Below are 20,551 nucleotides of genomic sequence, written 5' to 3' on the forward strand. Positions count from 1 at the left end.
GTCCTCTTCCTGCAGAATATAGACGGAATAGATGCCACAATTAGAATTAGGATGATTAAATGCTATATTTAGGCTACAGCGCGTCTGTGGGTGTGTTTTCATCATCCAGCACAGAAGAGCTGCTCTTTTCCTTCGGTTTATTTTTCTTTTGCTTTGATCTACGTCGCCATTTTTGGTTATAATGAAATGTCTGTGCTCTCCCACTGCAACAAGCCTGCTGGATGGAGAAACGTCAGACCGAGCCAATCAGCCTCCTATTGCTCACTCGGAAATAGAGAATTCAATCCTGCAAAAGAGCAAACTTTATAGTTTGAGAAATATGCTCATTGGTTTTCTTCTGGGCAATTATATAAAGAGATCGATCCCATTTTCTATTTATCAGTTAATTGGATTTGCTTATCTTAACACAAAAACTAGAAACTCCAAACAGTCCTTTATAATTTAATCAAACCAAATTTTACACAATCAAAATATAACTACATTTTCAGACCAATACCCTCGGGTTATTTCCTGGGGAAACTGTTGGCTTGTATCTCTAAAGGCTTTCAGGCTAGCTGCTTCCTGCAGTCCTAGCTAAGCTAACAGAATAGTAGAAATCACATCTAACTCTAACCAGAAAGCAAATGAGTTTATTTCCCAAAGATCGCTGACGTCATCACTTATCGCCTAACATCACTGTTCATTGCAAACATTAACTTTTTAAATTATTTATATGCCTGTTATACCTTTGCTCTTCATTTCTATGTTAAATATTGGAAAGAGGTGTCGAGATGTGGTTTAAACACTCTAAAAAAACACATTTGCACATCTCTATTTTTTTTTCAACATTCCAACTTCCAAGCACATTAAAGTTCAAGGAGCAGGTGAATGCACAATAACCTTTGTAAGGCATCTTCTGATTTATTCATTTCAACAGCTTTATAGGTCTGTTTCCATAAAGGTTTTTAAGCAAGTGCACCCAGAAGCCACTGCTCTCCTACCCCAAACCGACACCAGCACTGGATTGCAACAGATTGATGTCGGCAGCAGTCACATAAGAAGCTGCGTATGAATTTATCATTATCATATGTAAATCAGGCTTGATTCATACATGGTTAAATCGTTGTCTGAGCCTCAGTCTTGCTCATCAGTGGAGACACTGACTCACAGAGACCGGCTCCTCACAGAGACTGTAATCTTGGCCTGCTCACCTCCAGAGGCTGCAATCAGTAACATGCTGTGGCGTCATTAACAAGTAACTGTGTAAAGATCTCCTGTCACTGTTATACAACGACAACTTGTGATACAGTCAAGGAATCGCATATTAACTTCTGGGTTTTGTTGCTACGTGGTACAATGACAACTGGAATTTAATCAAGTTATGGCTGCAGTTAAAATAAAATATTTGCATTTAATGCCATTGGATATTGGACACATATATGACGTCAACAGCAAGTCCACAATAATTTGTGGTTGCACTTTTTAATCATCCTGTGTATTCTTTATATTTTCCCATACTTCAAAAAAATCATTTTTATTGATTGCAATCAAAGTGAATTCCATCATTGGCCCTAAATATACAGTAAAAAAGAACTCTTATTATTATCAAACACCTGTGTTATGGAAATATAAAATTGACAAAAGAAAAGTAGCATATAGCTCACTCATATAGAGTTTTACATATTTACATGTAAATATGTCAATTTTACGTTGCCTATTTACAATCAGTCAAAAGTTAAAACACGAGAAAATGATTTAAGAGAATATATGTCACGGTGCAATATTTAAATCTAGACAAGAATAGCTACAAAAAATCAGAGTGTCAGTGGAAAAACATTTGTTCCTTGATTCCCACATGGTCTCTTAGAGACAGGTTTATAACTAATGTGTCCTCTTGTCCCAGTTGAGCATCTCAGGCTGAGCAGGTTAAAACATGATCTTTGTGACAAGACCTTTGTTCAAACTGTCACTTTCAGTCTCTCTTGATATTTCCTCGGCTACTTCTGTGGTATTTCTCAGCAGTGCAGAACGGACACATCTTTTTCTCTGTGTGTAAAAGAGGAAGCAGCCCCTGTGGAGCTGATGTTTTACAAAATGACAACCTGAGCTTTTTTCAACATGAGTTGACATCTTGGGCAAAATTCAACACTTTTTCTCTCTAGTTGTGAATTGCCAGTTTGTCAGAACTGTATTCAGCTGCTACAGTAGGAGTTGAAACTCGGCTCAGAGGGTCTGGGTCAGGTCCAGAGGAGCCGATGGGGTGGGAGTGGAAACATTGGCCCAGTTCAGGGTGAAGTTGGACATGCTCTGAGTGGAGGGCTCTGGAGCAGGGAACACGATGTAGAAAGCAACACCTACGGCCAGAATAAGAACCATAGCCGAGACTACGAGTCCCCGTCGCAAGATCAGCTGAGTGACGGAAAGTAGCTCTTGAGTTTTGGTGTTTGTAGTGTGTTTGCTCTGCTCGGCATCGCCACCAGCGCCCCGCGTGCTGGTGTTGTTGCTCTCGGCCTTGTGACCTGCTTTCAGCTCCTGATCCTGGGTGTTAACCAGACTGTAGCCATCTGACTCCTTAACGACTTCTCCGTCCGACTGGGCCTTCAGGGTGAAAAGGTGTTGCTGTTACTCAGTGTGCATGTGGTGTGTGATAAAACACACACATACAAAGAAGTGAGAACAATCTACATGTGCTCTTACTTTGTTAGGGACGTCAGGGACATGAGGCATCATCGCTTCACCCAGTACTGTACTCACAGGGCGTTTTGGTATCACCAGCATTTTCCTTCCAGCTCGCTGTTGAGCCTGAAATCACATTAAAGGGAAATTCATGAAACCCATTTTTATTCCGGTAGAAAAAACAATCAAATCTCTATCAGAGGTTTCAGATTTGTCACTAATAACATCCGCTTTTCCTTTCAAAAGCCTTTATTAAGATTCATTTGTGACAAGTTTGATGTGTGTGTGTGTGTGCCTGTATACAAATCATATAAACAAAAGACTTTAGATCAATAATAATGTTGTAGAAAATGTTTCAAAACCAAAGCTCTGACAAATTCAGTTGCTACAGGGAAAGTGCTGTCAGGACGTGACAATGTAGTGATGGGACTGCCGCCTAGTGGCCGCAGAAAATGTACCTGATAAGACATTTCAGTTGATCACATTTACACTCCTATAGTCAGTCCTGTCTGTCTAGAATGTTTCAATACTTTGGTTTACAGGATGATACGAAGATCCTACCTTTTGTGTGACTTTCTTCCAATTTAGTTTGAAGATGAGAGCGAGGAACAAACCCGTCTCAAAGACAAGACATATTAGGAGACCCAGCCAGAAGCCTAACAGGAGAAGCACACAAATACAGATGATTTGAGTAAATATCTCCAGTGTTTTCATATCATAAATACAAGTAAAAACTTGATAACAAGAGAAAATATACATAGTATTTTGTTTAAAAAGCTCCAAGATACAGACAGAGTGAATATTACCTAATATTCTGAGCTCGGCAGCAAACATCAGAGCTATTCCTACTGGCAGAGCGATGATGTAGTAGCCCACCAGGTGGGACAAGGCAGCAATTTTCTGCATCCCAGATCCGACAAGAATCCCTGAGCAGACGCACTGAAAAAACACACAATGAAACAAAGAAGTATAGAGCTGTATGCGTTCTACTCAACATGAGGGTTCAGTATTTAGACAAGATGGGCTGTTCTGTTTTGTAATAACGTACCAGGATCGCATCAAAGAATTGTAGAAATGTTTGGACCGTGAGGCTCCCTGAGACAAGCTTCACGATGTTCCTACAAACAGTAGAAGATCATTAGAAAACAGAGTTGTCATCACATGGTGCAGAGCTGAATGGATGTTGGTGTGAAACTCACTCGTCAGAGGTAAATATGTAGCCAAGGTAGGGCTTACAGCCAGCAAGGACGATACCCTGAAGCACGGCAAGCAGTCCTGCCGCAAAGACATAGGATACGATATGTAAGACCTTTAGATTCACGTTAAACAGATCTGGTTGCATTGGTGTGCACTGTATCTGAGATCTTTAACTAAAGCCATTTTCAGACATGAAGTCCAGAAAATTGTGTCAAGATCAGCTTCTTTCACATGTGAAGAACACAGCAGGAGATGGTCCGGGTCAGACGTGTTCACAACAACAGGAACATTCAGGCGAAGGATGGCGTGTGTGGCAACTCTTTGTCATCCTGATATTTTTGTACTCTTAGAAAATATATTTCAGGCCCATTTCCTGCTGTATTCTCAAATGAGCTCACTCTGACATTTTCCAAACATTTTATTCAGGTGCTGGCAGGACAAGTTCTGGAAAATGTCCAGAGCAACTGATTCAATCTTCCGCGTTCTCACACTCATCCACTGGAGAAAATTTGGGCAAAATGTTTGGAATTCAATGCATGTCTGAAAGCACTCTAGCGTGTATTATTAAAAATTATACACCTGGCCATAATACAATTGTGTCTCTTCATACCTGCTAGAACCAGGGCCACTTTGCAGGTGACTACGGCCCTGGCGGTGTGTCCGGCCCCCAGAGCATTGCCAACTCGTACACAGGTGGCTGTTTGAATACCCAGAGGGAACTGCAAAGACCCGGCTTCAGTGTCATTTACACATTCAGGAAACTGTTTGCTAGAAATGCTTATTCTTGTAGAGAGTGTTTATCAACACTATTGTCAAGCCATGTGAATAAATCTTCAAACAAACAGAAATTTTATAAAGTTTTAAGCTAAGATAAATTGACTGGCTCCTTACAGGAGTAAAACTTTTTAGTAAATAATTGCAAGTAATTGGTAAATTATATGACTAATAGGTGATACATACCATATATGTTATGGTTCCTATTTCCAATATAATATGCTGGGCAGCAAGATCCACCTCACCAAGTACACCTGGTATGATAAAGGTCAAATTAACAAGAGAAATGAACAAAGACTTTAGTATCATGCCTACGCTTCAGGAAGAAATTGATCAAACACAGGAAGCAAACTGCACCTAGGAATTTGGTTTATTAATCTGATGATGGAAGAAACACTGACCTGAAAGGAAAGAGCCAATTTCCCAGATCCACCATTCAAAGCAGATCATAAACACACTGGGAATAGCCAGCTTCATGTAGGAGCCCCATTCCTGCAAACAGTCAGTGGTCCAGCCTGCAGATGGTTTCACAGAGAGAAAACATACTCAATATGGCCTGTAGAGGACGGCAGATGACTGAAGACTGCTTACACGTTTCTTATGCCTTTTGGCCTAGATGAATTTCTATAAATGTAAATTCTGACGTGGTCATTAAGGATTTGATATTCACGTTTGTGTGTATATCTTCACCTCCCCACGTCTGCAGATGGAGCTTCTTCCATCTGATGTAGCCATACAACAGCAGGCAGAGGGTGATTTGAGAGAGGCTGTTGGCGATCGCCGATCCTCTGCAAACACACACGGCAGAACATCTTTACATACTGGAGAGGTGTCTGCTGACGTCTAACTGTGACTCCAACCCTCTCTTCAGGCAAAGACAGGGGGAGGAAGGAGTCATAGTACATCAGCACGGAGACAGTTGAAGTTATTGTGGTTTGAGCACACTTCATGTCTGAGGGTCTTATCCTTGAAGACTAAGAGGAAAAACCAATGAATCAAATGTTTGTCCAGCTGGACTTGGATCCACTCCTGTCAAAGCTCACCCTCCTTTCTTTACTCGGGCTCCCTCTCTAAATAAAGTTAAGATAATAAACATCAGTGTTGAACTGACTCAATTTTATCAGATTTTTTTCAGATCAACTTTCAAGTCTAATGAGCGCCGTGACCTCCTGTCCCCTTCTCTCCGAACCCACCCACAGGACCTCTCCTCTCTGAACAACAGTGAAATGATCAGAGGAGCGACAGAGTTTTTGTTTTCAAAGACTTAACTACTAGATTTCATTGGTCAGCAGAGAGGCAGCACTTACATGACGCCCAACTGGAGGCTGAAGATTAAGACGTAATTGGCCCCCAGGTTTAAAATGTTTGCTGCTGCTGCGGTGTACATCTGAGGAAGAATAATCCCCTGCCAAACAAAAAGGACACATGATCAACTGCATGAACAACAAACTGAAACTTAACTTGATTTGTATTATTCCAGGAAAAAGTTACAATAACAAGACAAACACAGTCGTGCTAGCACCTTGTTGAACTATGATGTTCTGAGGTACAGAGATTGAACAGTCTTTTTTTTTAATTATTTTTAAATCAAATCAAAATCAAATCATGGTTTATTGTCACATGCACCATGCTGCCTGCCATGGGACATGGGACAAGGGCTTTACAAAATTAAAAAAAATAACATAACATATAACCTCTAACATAGAACATATAACATATAACATATAACATATAACATATAACATATAACATATAACATATAACATATAACATATAACATATAACATATAACATATAACATATAACATATAACATATAACATATGACATATAACATATAACAAAGCAAGAGAGCCTTTACTGAAATTCAGTGCAGCGGTTTCGTGGACTTACTTGGTTTTGTAGGTAGGTAACCTGCAGGTTATAAAGTAACATGGCCTGGAGCAGGGAGACACAAAGGGAACAGTTTAAAGAAAAGAAATGGCACAACTCTCAGATACCACGACTGTATACATGTCCAATAATTGATATGTTGTGTGTAAATCGGGTTAACATGCTCACAACATGATGAAAATATTAATGTGGAATTTTCAATTACGCCACCTGACTTTTACTAGATTATCTGGGTCGAATGAAGGCAGTAATTGGAATAAATACAACATGATGGATTACTCGTGTTGATTTTGAATCACTCTGGCATTCATACAACTTCATTGGATTACAAGAATTAAACATTTCACGACTCAACACACTTATCTACAGCTGTTTTTATGCCCTGCATTGCAGAGATACAGTTGCTCACATTTTTCCATTATTGCTTATAGAGAGAACTGAATTCAACAGGATTCAAATTTAGTCATGCCATTATTTTGTGTTTCTGTATTTATGCTGCAGTTCCAAAGATATATTGGCTTAGCTGCCTCACATCCTTTACACAACAGCCGAAACGGGTTTTAAATTCAGGTTATAGTTGAACTTGGGTCACATCAAAGCTTTAAGCAAACATTGGTTAGATTATTAACAGTGGTCGGGTGAGAGAGTGCATGGTTTGATAGGAGGCCAGGGAGTTTTGTGTTTTGGTATCTTAGCTGAACAACAATGGCACACACATCCGTTTTTTGATGACCTTAAAGACTTGATCGGAGTTGATTCCTTGCCTCATTCGCCACTTTGCATATTCTAGGATTCTCTTTACACCTTAACGTTATTTGCATTTCTACGCTTAGTACTAAACCTCCGACTGATTCAAATATGCAAATGCTGTGGCTCAAGTAACTGCAGAAATATAACATTATACACCATGTATTGCATACGGCAATAGAAGTTATGATCCCCTGGGAGAACAACAATTTCCTGGAGTGTTTTAGTTTAGTGCACTTACTGGAACAGCTGGTAAAAAGGCCATCACGTAGAGCTGGGCAATTCTGAAGGAAAAGGAAGCAACATTGATTTAGTGCAGTGAAAACTTTGACAATCGGTCTACAAGTCTATATGAAAGCTTTGTATCTACCTTACTTTGTTCCCTCAATATGAAATACATACAATGGCATGAATAAAATGTTACTCCCTGGAGATGCATGTGTAATATTCACATATTTGTAAATGTATTGAAACTACAAATGCAATGCATGTTATGGATGTTTACATATACATTTATAAATGCCGATACATAGCTGAACTTATACACATCCAAACACCATACCTCTGTAAACACTAACCTGGACTAACCTAGGTGACAGTGATACAGTTAATTAGATAATGAAAGCCAAGGCACTAAAGATAAAGGTAATGATGAGCTTTTTTTTGAATCCTTAAACAAACAACAGTTTGCCCTCAATGGATTAGGAAGACGATGTGATCAGTGTACCTCACCACTTCGGCCTCTTGGTGCATGATGAGTAGTAAGTTGTGAGAGTTGATGAGAATGGCCCAGCAGGGCAGACAAAACAGCAGCAGGATGATTGAACCCCTCTGTAGGATTACTCCCACACGTTTCATGTTCTTGCCACCAAATGTCTGCAAAGCACAAACCACAATTAAATCTGATTGCATATTTTCCAATACACAACAAAAAATAATAAGGTGGAGATACGGCGGTTTACTCACCTGAGAAATCAGCGTGTCACAAGCCAGGGAAAGGCCATAGCCTGTTGAAGTGGTGGTCACGTTAATGGTCTGACATGCGGGAAATCAGACACAAACAAAAACTGTACATTAGGTTTTAGTTGTAACAATAGATTTCCTCATTCTCCTTTTTTGTCCATACATACATTTATGTTATTGCTACACACCCAGCTTTTTTACACCGCCGCTGTTTCTGCAGCTAATGTGAAGGATTTCAGGCAGAATAGTCCAGCAGGCATTATGTTCACACACATCAATGCTATACGGCAGGAAAATACAAGGGGCTATAGCTGTGCATGGTGGTGATATGCTGCCATAAAAGCAAAGCAGGAAGATACTCTGTCTGCCCATTATGTTTTACCTATTCTGACATACAGTGTGATGGGCTTCACTTTGATGATGGGAGTGGAATGCTGTGTAAGTTTTTTTTTTCTTGGCTGAAACAGTATATTTGGTATTTTCCTGGCTGAGCACAAGCTTTTAAGTAATGTATGGCCTGGACAGGCAGTAGCAGGTCTAGAATCTTTCTAAAATAGGGGCTATAGTTTGTTTACGTGAGCACATTGTGTTCCTCAAAAAACGCCTCACCCCTGGATCCATCCCCTGCATACAGGGCTTTTTGGCTAGCTTATTTACTCCACTGTCAGTGTGTCTGACCTCAGACCATCATGCTCTTACAAGTGGACATGGATGTCACACTCTGGGAAGTCCAGGAAGAAGCTCAGACCAACTTTTCCTGAATATCATGTCTAAATCTACTGTATTTGCCATTCTTCACAAATCTCAATTGGTCCGTCACCTGACCAGATAAGAGTTTACAGCCAGTTGGAGGTAAGAGACACCATGTCAGCAAGGCCTCTTATCTGTATTCACTTACTCAAATCTTCCAGCATTCAGGCATGACTGTCATAAACTGCTGTTGTGGCAATCCAGGCTAGCCTACATGGTTCAGTCTTTGAGGGGTTCTGTAGACAGTGACCAGGCAGTACGTCAGAGCTTGTCTACAGATGTTGTGCAAACTGTGCACCCCTCAGGCTCAGCTCATTATGCTCTTATGTTGCCATGGGAGAGATAATTAAGACTTTTGCAGTCATGAAGTGGTGTCGGGGTTTAGCAGCTTGACCATACATCACAACATCCCACATTTAGAACTTTATTACATTTTCATTTCTCACAGCCTTTCCTGCCTGTGACTCAAATTTCTAAGAAAGGCATAAAATACCTCAGAGATATGGAAAGGAGATTACTGAATTGATTCTTTCCCTGTACATGACTTAAATACCCCTGAGGGTAAACACCTTGTCAAAGTAAAAGGTGGCGCGGTTACATGCAGACAGCTAGGGGGAAATTGCATAATTTGTTCAGCATTTCAAGTTCAATGGCTTGTTATGCGATAAGCTCAGATTGCCACACACGATTTGATTGTTCAGTATAGACTGGATGGTTGTTAAGCTTCAGTCAAGCACAGGTTCAGCAGAGAGTGTACAGACACACTGGGGCTGCCACCCTGTCTGTTAGTTTAATCTGCCGAATGTGTTGCTCTTATTCTAGGTCTGCTCATTCGGGTAGTCCGTGTTTAATTTTGCACCTTTAATGTGAAAGGGTTGATACACTCCATTCTGCTGGGAGTCAACATCCCCACACTGCAGCTTGTTGCAATTTTAAACTCACTGATTTGATTTTCAGGTGGGGACCATACGTCTCAGACATTTGAACCTCACTATATGTTATGTTCTGCTCTCACAATTCCCTCATGTGAACTGTCGGCACCCACCGCCAAAACAAATGCTCACACTAGCAAATGTTATGCCATCTTTCCAATGCCGAATGGAAGATAGCCAAAGTATAATAGCTTCTGCTGAGAAGAGTTCAACATGTGGTGTACTTTGCCAAAGACAGACAAAGATGGCCAACCAAACTGGGGCTGACAAAGTCCATGTGCATCATTAGTGTGGGGTTTTAGGGAGTTTTCACACCAGAAAGTCCCAAACAAGGTCCCAACCAAGGTTATTGTCTTTGTTACATTGTTTTCACCTGCTCCAGTTAGTTTTGATTTTCCATTCCAATCTAGGGGCGGGACTTAGGACTTTGTGTGACATACGTACGTTCTGTCATTATCACCTACGTGGGTTGCTTTGACTTTACTTGACTTTGATTGGTTTGTCTGTGTCTGATTCTATAAGTAACACCAGCATCACCAAAGTCAGGTACAGTACTCAACACTAGTTTAAATGTGCCAAATGAAAGTCCTTCTTGATTAAACGTTATATATTGGAGACTAAGACTGTGAGCAATCCTGAGAAACGCTTCTGCTTCTTTTTCTTCTTCTATTGTTTGAATCTGTCTCAACTCAATTGAATTACATTGTTGTCATGTCCTTTTGCTCTACATGTTTCTGCTGCCATTCTTGGGTCTCGCATAAGAGAAATTTCCATTTCAATCGTAATGAAAAAACCTACTTTACTAGAAACTACAATTAAAAATATAAGTGACAATTGGGAAAAGGACCTTCATGTTACTTTGTTTTCAGGATGTGTACTTTGGCGACTCTTTGCCAAATCACAAGTGGTGGCCGTTAATTGTGAGCTCCAATGCTACGAGGAATAGGAACAAATCCAACAATCAAACACACTGACATTGATGTATGTACCAAACCATAAGCAGCCTGAGGCAGGGAAAATGGAGCCAGACTTTTTATTTGGCCATTAACACATCATTCCAAGGTGCTAGCCGTAACCTTGCAGTCACATTATATAAACAGCTTGAAGATGTTGTTTTTGTTCTGCTACACAGTAATTAGTTACCAAGCAAAAGTAGATAGATACACCTCGTTAACGCTTGAGGTAGCTGCTCTTCACAACCATTGCCTCAGTTTGTGTGTCGCTGGAAGGTTGCTGATTGGTTAGGACAGCCAAATGTGGCATATCAACAACGGAGTATCCTCCATTTTGTTTCGTATAGACATCTGGTCCTGTTTTAATACTCTGGACTTCTGAGAGGAGGTTTGAATAAGTGTTTCATTTTATTTATAGGTTTAATTGAGAAAATGTGTGCTGAGTTAAAATACTTTCATTCTGCTTGTACATCTATTGCATAACAGTTAGTGAGTATTGTATATGTATGATGAGGTATGATCAGTTATTGAAGATCTGTGATCTCAGTATACTATCGATAGCAACTGTTAGTTGATGTAGAAGTAGTGGTTTTATATGCAGGAGAATTCATATACTTATAATTACAATTTGTCTATATGCTGCAAAGAAGTATAGGTCATACCGCTGAGGCCAGTGCAAATCCTGCCAGTTCTGCATTGCCAATGTGACCACAGAATATGGTGGTGACAAACATCAGGAGGAAGCTGAGAATCCGAGACAGAAGCTGTAGAAACAAACAGAGATTGTTTCCAAACAGCACATCTTTGATCAGGAGAAGCTGATCGAATCAGCAAAGTAGAGCTGATAACTGTGTTCAAACAGCTTATCTGTTAACGTAAGTTAAAGAGCAGTGTTGTGCAATCAGCGCTGACTGACATGCAGCATATAGAAACCATGTTATTTCAGCTTTTGCATACTGCATAAACATTTCAGACTTGCTAAATGATCGAACTGATTATATTATGTAATAGTGCACATTCAACAGAAACTCTGCAACAAATACAGTTGTTTTAGAGTTGAGGCACAAACATACCAATCCCCCCACCAGAGCTTCAACTTTCCCCTACTCACCAGTGGGCCCGTGAGGTGTAAGAGGTGGTAGAGTTCCACTCTGTATTCCAGTGGCAGCCACCTTTTCACCCATGCCAACTGACAAAGTTTGGAACTGGCTGCTGCCTCGTCTCCCTCAGCGTCGGCCGTCTTGGCAGCAGAAAGCCCAGCGACGGGCTCTGCACCCGGCGAGGGTGGTGCAGGGTCCGGGGAACCCAGCTTCTCCATTTAATCACAGAGAAAGAAGACAGCTGAGTGAGAAGGGAGAAAAACTACGGGACATGGGGAGTGAAGGACGGAGGGAGGGAGGGAGGGAAGGAGGGAGCGAGAGGGAACAGAGAGAGCAAGGGTAAGAGGGTCAGTCGGCCTGTCTGGGTTTAGAAACACAACACATGCACTTCTGCAGTGTTATTGATTAAATTATGTGGTTTGGGGGGGGGGGGGGGTTGAGAGAATGAATACAGGAGGGGACAAAAGGGGGTCCACACAGGATGAATGTTTGTTGATATGAGACAAGGGGGACACATAGGGTGAGTGAGTGAATTAGTGAGTGAGTCAGTGAGTGAGTGAGGGAGGGAGGGAGGGAGTGAGGGAGGGAGTGAGTGAGTGAGTGAGTGAGTGAGTGAGTGAGTGAGTGAGTGAGTGAGTGAGTGAGTGAGTGAGTGAGTGAGTGAGTGAGTGAGTGAATGAAAGTGATTTTTTAACATGATTCATGCGTGTGTTTGTGGGTGTGTGCTAGGTAAGAGTTTTTAAGGTTAGGGAAAGTCATGAATTGGTGATGGTTGAGGTTGAGGTTAAGGTTTAAGTTAGGCTGTCCACAGCAATGAAAGTCAAGGCAAAATCCTAATAAGGATAGTTGTGTGTGTGTGTGCAGGGCTCAGCAGTAATCTGACGAGGAATGCCTGTTTGCACGCTGTACACAAGCAGCTCTGGCATCAACACTATAAAGGCTTTGATAAATACCTACGGGTTTTATATACATTTTTGTGTTTGTGTGTGCACACTTAGTATCCACTTATCATATCTGCCTCTCAGTGTACTTTGACCACTGACATGGGGTTGCCATCCTCAACACGGTCACATGCTCACCAGCTGCATTCGCAAAAATGTTTTCCTGCAACAGAGCGTAGTAACTTAGACATTTATTCATTTATCTACAATGTACTTCGCTGTAGCTTCTCAGAAAAAAGGCAGGACCAGGAAGCGCAGAGTTGATCATGTATCATTTGGAAAAACAGCATTGGCCCAATTCCCCGTCAGTCTAATTCAGTTGTAAAGACAAGGCGATCAAACACTTGTTGACCTTTAGTATAAGGGACGTCACAAGCAGCGATCAGCGTAGATAGTATAGCTGAAGACACTTTAGGTGTGTGTGTGTGGAGGGGCGGGGTTACAAGCTCGACACTTGTGCAACATCATAAGGAACACATTCTTCCTACATGTGCTGCAATAGCTGCAAACCTTTAATCTTTGATCCCACTGATCTTTTAAAGAGCAGTTAGAAGAAGCTGTCAATGGCTGAATATTACTACCCAACTTTTTTTTAGATCCACTGCTTCTAATGCCTTAAAATGCACTTTTGAAGGAGCCCTATGCTCAGTTAAGAGAGCAGGTATAAGAAGCTGATAAAGACTGAAATCGGGGAAGGCAGGTACAGGCCTAACATTTTAAAGCCATTTTCAGACACGAGCTCTGCAAGAATCCAGAGAATTCGGTCTGGACATTTTCACATATGTCAATGTCTGTTATAATGTGATCAACGTTCCCACTCACTCGCTGTGAATTTCACAGACGTTCCCCTGCTGTATTCTCAGATGGGCTCACTTGCACACACATACAGCAGATATTAAATAACTAAATTAATGAAATAAAGGGTATGAGTATACATCACACCGAGATACGCTGAAGCATGAATGATTAGAATCATAACTTGTGAGACTCATTAAAGGTGCAGCCTATAGAATTCAGGGACATCTAGTGGTGAAGTTGCACGTCGAATACCCCTCACCTCACCCTCCCCTTCCAAATATGAAGGAGAAACTGTGGAAGCTCTCAGAAGTCATAAAAGCTCAAATGGTGTTTAGTTTTATAATAATAATAATAATAATAAACAAGTATTTAAATACAATGGGCCCGTTCTAGAGTAAAGACAACAACCGTTCGTACAAATTTAGATGATTACACATTGGTGAAAACATATTCAATTTCTCCCAATAGGTCCCTTTCACCTAAATCTTACACTCTGAACCTATACGTGACTGCAGCTGAAGAAACCGTTTTCACTTGATCAACGTCTCTCTCTAGTGGGGGAGAGAGGGACGGCTGTTGTACACAGTCATTACATTCCTACTGATCAGTGATCATATCTGTGGGAGGCAGCTCGCTCCTTTGCTCTGCAGGGAAACTTTTGAGGTTAATAAGGTTTGGTAAGATAATGATGCCGCGTCTTGCTACTGCTGGTTTAATCCACATTTGGCCAGAGTGAGACAGTGTCTGATAGTTTTTCGTACCACGGTGTCGACAGCTGCTGATATTATGCAGAAGGGGACTGAGCTGATCTGACATGTGGGTTTGGGTTGTAAGGAGGCAAAGCACTGCCCCAGTGGGCTTCAAGGCCAAATCAACCCAGGTTAACTTTTCATTATCTGGCTTCATTAAAACATACCAAATATACACAATCCCACATTCACACACCGACAGCAGAACGGCGTCACAAACGATGAACAAACTACATTAGACAAACGGAAATAATCTTAAGTCTAAATGCATCAGCGGCAGCTGGAGGGACATCTGGAAAAGTAAAACACAAATGAATAAATAGCAGACCATGTGGGGATGCCCAATAGTTAATAGGCTTTTAATATCACTGCCCCATTAACGACATGAGCAGATCTGACTATAATTATATTTTTATAATCCATTAAATTTGCTCAGATGTATTCCTATGATCATTTAAACCTCATTCTAAAAGCTGTAGGTGTAGGATATTGCTTCCATGTCACTTGAAGCATAACAATCTGAACCAGTGGACAACCGGAGGACAGTGTATTAATTATGTATTTCTTAATACCACAATTCTACCAATATTGACATGGGTCATTATTGGGCTTTGGGTCGTAATTTTTCAGTTGTGTTATCAAATAGAATAATCTTTACGTTTAAGAGATATGTCTCTGAAACCTGCACCTACTTTTACAATGAAAGTTCTTATTCTTTTAAAAGAGAAACTACTATTCTTTTGGCTTATAATATGAGTTAAGCTAGATTTAGGTACAGCAGACAGACACAGAATGTGGACAAAAACGACCAACATACTTGGGCAGGATATATGCATCTATTATACATTAGCAATCAGAAAACAGCAGTGTTGAATATGTATGTCAATCTGTAAACTAAACCCCTAAATTAAAATAAGCCTTTATGGCTACAGTAACACCACATATCCTGCCAAGTGTCGGGTAATTTTGCTCTGCCATTTTAATTCCCTACCGTCAAATGATATCCTTAATATCTGAAATCACTGCTTTTCTGTTCCCAGTGGGGTCCCCACATTGTCAGGGAGCTTTCAAGCTTGGTGTGGGAACAAACGCACCTTTATTGCAAAGATATGAATAAGTATACAGGTGATGGAGTCTTATAAGCTCACTTCTGCATCACAGGGTCAGGAAGCATCACAGTATGACAAGTAACCAACACAAAAGAATCATGTCAAGGCTCACTGTGGAACGTTTCCTGGATTCCGCTGCCATTATTAATGATTTCATGACAAACATGGTTACAGTTGACAGCATCACTTATCAACACGTCATATCTCTTGTTTGAAAACCACTCATGGTTTTAATGGGTATTTCTTCTTGACACAGCCTTCCTAGCTGTTTCCCTTTGATTCCAGGCTTCCAAACTTTCAGCAAGAAAGAAAATACGTTAAACGTTAAAGAGAGTTAACACTCTAAATATATAAAATGCTAATTTAAAAGCACATATCATTTGAGCCAAAATTATCAATGCATTATACAATCATCCTTTCCTCAACATCCAAGACATTTTACTACCATTATTATGACTACAGCCCCTAAAAAACGTTTCCTTGTGTTCACACATTAAACTGGGAGACGGGACGTGGGAAGATTAAAAGGGTGTTGACAGGGACGGGCAACTGGAATGATGAGAAGGCCATTTAACAATGAGCGAGGGAGGTTATAAAAGTGTCCTCATCGACTTGTGAAGCATATAAGAGCGGCTCAAGACGTAGAAAGTCCTCCACATTTTCATATTCACACTGAGGGGACGTCAGGCATAAAACGCAGAGAAGAATAAGGAAAGAGTAACACTGTCAGGTAAGAACCTCTCAGCCAATTCAAAAAATGTATAATCTTTATATATGAATACAAATAAGGTGTCTTATATCATTAGTTTTATAGGTACTTTTTATAGAGTAGTTTTATGAATGTAGCGCATTTATGAGCGCAGAGCGTTGGCAGTGTGCTGTTAAATAAAACGTATAAAAGAGGAACAAGTTACTCGAATGATATCTTAAAGAAAACACCTGTTATTTTGACAACTGCTATTATCTATCAGTAATAAGAGTCTGTCTGTAGAATACAAACTGTGTCTTCGTAGAAAAACAGACTTCTCCAAATGTCTGAATTAATTGAAACACTGGGGAGAATTTAATCGTTAGGACTCTGCACAAAAATCTCAATGACAAGGATTGTCACAAAACCTGTGGTTTTTAACTGCTGTTTGGTATTCTTGACATATCTTTTGTCATACTTTGAATATTTTAAATACAGAAGAAGAATGGTAGCCTTTTTTATTTTTTGCAAACCTATTCCATTGCTTAGGGCATAAAAGGAAGGCACACGATTAAGGTTGGGCTCAACTTCGATACACTGAAAGATAAATATAGTTTATTAATTCTGACGAATTTCAGATGAAAGAAAACTTATTCCCTGGTAAAAATCATTGATAATTTTGAAACGGACTATCTCGCAATGTTAGAAAGAAAGTGAAACATAATTTCGAATTTCCAGCAAGTTTTGTGGAAAACCTTCCAGTAGTTTTTGCCTTTTCTTGCTCATGAACAAACCAACAAACGGACGGGGGGGAAGACATAACTTCCTTGGCGGAGGTAATGAGAATTTGACATTAAATCTGTATGAAAGCTCTTTCTGATCATCTGTGCTTTATTAACAGGTTCATCCGCACAACAGTAAAATGAAGCTGATGTCCACACCCCATCTTTTCCATTTCCTCCTCTTCTGTGCAACGCAGACATTAGGTAACTGTTTCTGATTTGTGATTCAGGTCACCTACAATTCATCTGAATCTCATTTAAATTATTTCCAGTCCTTTTGTATAAATTGCGATTTTACTGCTTCACGTAATGACCTTTTAAACTTCCATCACTGCAAAGGCGTCAGGATTCAGTCTGACTCAGTCGTTGGCAGTGAGGGTTTGATTCAGATCGAGCTGGAGGGGACTGTGTCTCTGCTCTGCCTGTCTGACGGCAACTCTGAGACTGAGCCCGATGAAGACCTGGTGTGGCTGAGGAATGGCGCCATGGTCAGCTTGATGGCAGAAAATAAAAAGAATGGCAGCCGAGTATGTGTGACACCTGTCCTCCAAGAAGATAACGCCGCCACGTTCACCTGCCACCTGAGCAGCAATGCCTCCATTAGTGACTCAGTCACCCTGAACGTCACATGTGAGTCCCTTTAAATAAATGCAGAGATTAATCATTTAAATAACACATTTATGGTTAACTGATTTGTTGCCATGCAAGGGTGTCAATGCAGGGGCGGATCCAGGGGTGGGGCCAGGGGGGCACTGGCCCCAGCTGCAATCTGATTAGCCCCTGTCAGTAGGCTTTAAAAAAAAAAAAAAAATAGTCACTCACTTACATTACAAAACGTTAATGCAACAATTAGCTAAGAATTAGTATTTTCTGAACTTTTTTTGGAAGTACAAAATGTGCTTGAACAATTTTCAAAGTATGTGTGGCTTTGCTCAAAGCTACAGAGCAAACAGGGAAGGACTTAAATGTGCATCTTAATGAATCAGGAGTTGTGAATGGATGGTGGATGTATATTTGGTCTCTCTGTGTCAGTCATTGCCCCTTCATGGCTCCTGACTGAGGAGAATCCTAGATCAGCCACTGTGACCATGTTGGTCATTGCACCACTTGAGTAAATATCTCAACAACATTTAGATGGATTGTTGCAAATTGTTGTAAAGACATAAGTGTTAATGTCAATTTTTGATGGTAAACCGAGATATTCCAGTCTGCACCAAAGTTGTGGACCAACAGACATAAGATATACCAGCACGTGGAGCCATGCCATTAGCGTCTAAAAATGTTACAAGAAACACCTTCACTTATCTTTAAAAACAAAACTATAATCCAAAGTGTTTCTAAAACCGCACTTTATCTGTATTTACCTTTTCTCTGTTATGTTCCTCTTCAGACCCCCCGCCGATCATGGGGGCAGAGGAGCTTGTCGTGGAAGAGGAGTCAGTGCTCGTCCTGCAGTGTGACATCCTGGCCAATCCACAAGTCTCCTCCTTGGTGTGGACAGTGAATGGAAGCACAGTGGATCTATTGACCGGCGGCTTCACGTTGACCAATGACGGCGTTAGGAGCCAACTGATTGCCAACAGCGTGGACAGAAGCCTGCACGCGGCCTCGTATCGGTGCCTGGCGAATTCTCCCCTCTATGGAGAGTTCGAGAAGAACTTCCAAGTCACAGTAACAGGTCCGTTCACACAGTCAATAATGATGTTATTTTACTGAAATTATGAATTCGACCAAAAGTGGGCTGATGATCTCCTGATGATTCCTCATCTGCAGACAAGCTCATGAAGTTCCCGCTGATGCCCATTATAGCGGGGTTGGTGGTTGTGTGCCTCACAGCCATTCTTGCTGTGGTTGCACGATGGAGAAAAATCAGACAGGTAACAAACAAAACACATAGACTCATGACTCAGTGATCGGCTCGTGCCTCATTACAAACCTAACCCACTAATATGTGTTATCTCTTGACAGTGCTGCAAGTAGTGTCCAAAACAGCTGCTCTTCTCGACTTCACCAAATGAGGCCCTGAAGACGTCGCACCTCTCCGCAAATAACCATTTACGTAGGCCTTGTATTTAATTTTGGATTATGTTGTCAACAATAACATTGTTAGAGGAAAGGTTGAACATCATAGGAAAAGCACTTATTTTCTTTCTTGCTGAAAGTTTGGAAGCCTAAAGACTGGAATCAAAGGGAAACAGCTAGGAAGGCTGTGTCGAGAAGAAATCCCCATTAAAACCATGAGTGGTTTTCAAACAAGAGATATGACGTGTTGATAAGTGATGCTGTCAACTGTAACCATGTTTGTCATGAAATCATTAATAATGGCAGCGGAATCCAGGAAACGTTCCACAGTGAGCCTTGACATGATTCTTTTGTGCTGGTTACTTGTCATACTGTGATGCTTCCTGACCCTGTGATGCAGAAGTGAGCTTATAAGACTCCATCACCTGTATCCTTATTCATATCTTTGCAATAAAGGTATTTTTGTTCCCACACCAAGCTTGAAAGCTCCCTGACAATGTAGGGACCCCACTGGGAACAGAAAAGCAGTGATTTCAGATATTAAGGATATAATTTGACGGCAGTGAATTAAAATGGCAGAGCAACATTACCTGACACTTGGCAGGATATGTGGTGTTACTGTAGCCATCAAGGCTTATTTTAATTTAGGGGTTTAATTTACAGATTGACATACATATTCAACACTGCTGTTTTCTGATTGCTAATGTATAATAGATGCATATATCCTGCCCAAGAATGTTGGTCGTTTTTGTCCACATTCTGTGTCTGTCTGCTGTACCTAAATCTAGCTTAACTCATATTATAAGCCAAAAGAATAGTAGTTTCTCTTTTAAAAGAATAAGAACTTTCATTGTAAAAGTAGGTGCAGGTTTCAGAGACATATCTCTCAAACTGTTACAACAGAAGAAGTAAGTTTTGTCTTATGCATGTTAATCAAAGAAAGGACTGAGAGTCAAAAACTCTGTGTCTAGTTTTCACATCTGAACTTTAGCTCCTGACTCAACAATACAATCAAGGCTCGTTAAAATCGTGTTATACATTTACTCTTAATGAGACAAAAAGGACCGTGACTACCAAGTCGTGAAGGTCAAGGTCGAGGTTCTTAAGCAATAAAATGAAAACACATAAAACAGAGCAATTCCCATCAGGGATGAGAGCACATTTGACAGGATTGCAGATGTTAAGTCAGTATGAAGTCGGGCTTATTGTCTGAGTCACAGCTTTTATTGTGAAAATAAAGAAGCTGCCAGGTAATGCCTGCAGCTGTAAAACACACCTGCAGTGGAATAATACGACAAAATGAGGATAAGAAGGTTTGACAAATTACTTTTTTGAATAAACTCAAACTAATGAATGTGCAGACATGGAGAAAATGTCCGTCTTTATCCTTCTCAATACACAGATCTTTGCTATGTGTCATGTAGCTCTGCTGTCATGCTGGGGAAATGTTTAACACTGTCTAACAGCAATGTAGCCGCCCATTTTGTCAAGTTGAAAGT

At 40.6% G+C, this 20,551-nt stretch overlaps 2 protein-coding genes across 2 annotated transcripts; one reads left to right on the forward strand and one right to left on the reverse strand.

The window, feature by feature from the left end:
• Window positions 1-425: 425 nt before the first annotated feature.
• slc47a1 (solute carrier family 47 member 1) lies at window positions 426-12,256 on the reverse strand. The gene is made up of 17 exons (XM_061085435.1): window positions 11,975-12,256; window positions 11,526-11,627; window positions 8,232-8,300; window positions 7,993-8,141; window positions 7,507-7,549; window positions 6,519-6,563; window positions 5,934-6,031; window positions 5,317-5,414; window positions 5,028-5,141; window positions 4,813-4,880; window positions 4,463-4,571; window positions 3,855-3,930; window positions 3,704-3,773; window positions 3,462-3,594; window positions 3,217-3,311; window positions 2,677-2,781; window positions 426-2,577 (listed from the first exon to the last, which is right to left on the reverse strand). Exons 1-17 carry the CDS (start codon window positions 12,179-12,181, stop codon window positions 2,203-2,205), a joined length of 1,956 nt encoding a protein of 651 aa, XP_060941418.1. The 5' UTR covers window positions 12,182-12,256; the 3' UTR covers window positions 426-2,202.
• Window positions 12,257-12,268: 12 nt separating this feature from the next.
• On the forward strand, window positions 12,269-19,517 carry tmigd1 (transmembrane and immunoglobulin domain containing 1). Its single transcript, XM_061085437.1, has 6 exons — window positions 12,269-12,302; window positions 17,150-17,234; window positions 17,370-17,660; window positions 18,421-18,708; window positions 18,804-18,907; window positions 18,999-19,517. The coding sequence occupies exons 2-6, from the start codon at window positions 17,171-17,173 to the stop codon at window positions 19,008-19,010; spliced, it is 759 nt and encodes a 252-aa protein (XP_060941420.1). The 5' UTR covers window positions 12,269-12,302; window positions 17,150-17,170; the 3' UTR covers window positions 19,011-19,517.
• Window positions 19,518-20,551: the final 1,034 nt, after the last annotated feature.

This window comes from Limanda limanda, chromosome 14 (assembly GCF_963576545.1).
Source record: "Limanda limanda chromosome 14, fLimLim1.1, whole genome shotgun sequence".
NCBI classification, from domain to species: Eukaryota; Metazoa; Chordata; class Actinopteri; order Pleuronectiformes; family Pleuronectidae; genus Limanda; species Limanda limanda.

Bases quoted from the DNA above. Each gene is read 5' to 3' on its own strand.
- slc47a1 (XM_061085435.1), bottom strand. From the start codon at position 12,181: ATGGAGAAGCTGGGTTCCCCGGACCCTGCACCACCCTCGCCGGGTGCA. The intron at 5,142-5,316 runs GTGAAGATATAC...AACCATCTGCAG, and splicing joins CCATCTGCAGACGTGGGGAG to GCTGGACCACTGACTGTTTG. The intron at 2,782-3,216 runs GTAGGATCTTCG...ATGTGATTTCAG, and splicing joins GGAAGAAAGTCACACAAAAG to GCTCAACAGCGAGCTGGAAG.
- tmigd1 (XM_061085437.1), top strand. From the start codon at position 17,171: ATGAAGCTGATGTCCACACCCCATCTTTTCCATTTCCTCCTCTTCTGT. The intron at 17,235-17,369 runs GTAACTGTTTCT...ATCACTGCAAAG, and splicing joins CTGTGCAACGCAGACATTAG to GCGTCAGGATTCAGTCTGAC. The intron at 18,709-18,803 runs GTCCGTTCACAC...CCTCATCTGCAG, and splicing joins CTTCCAAGTCACAGTAACAG to ACAAGCTCATGAAGTTCCCG.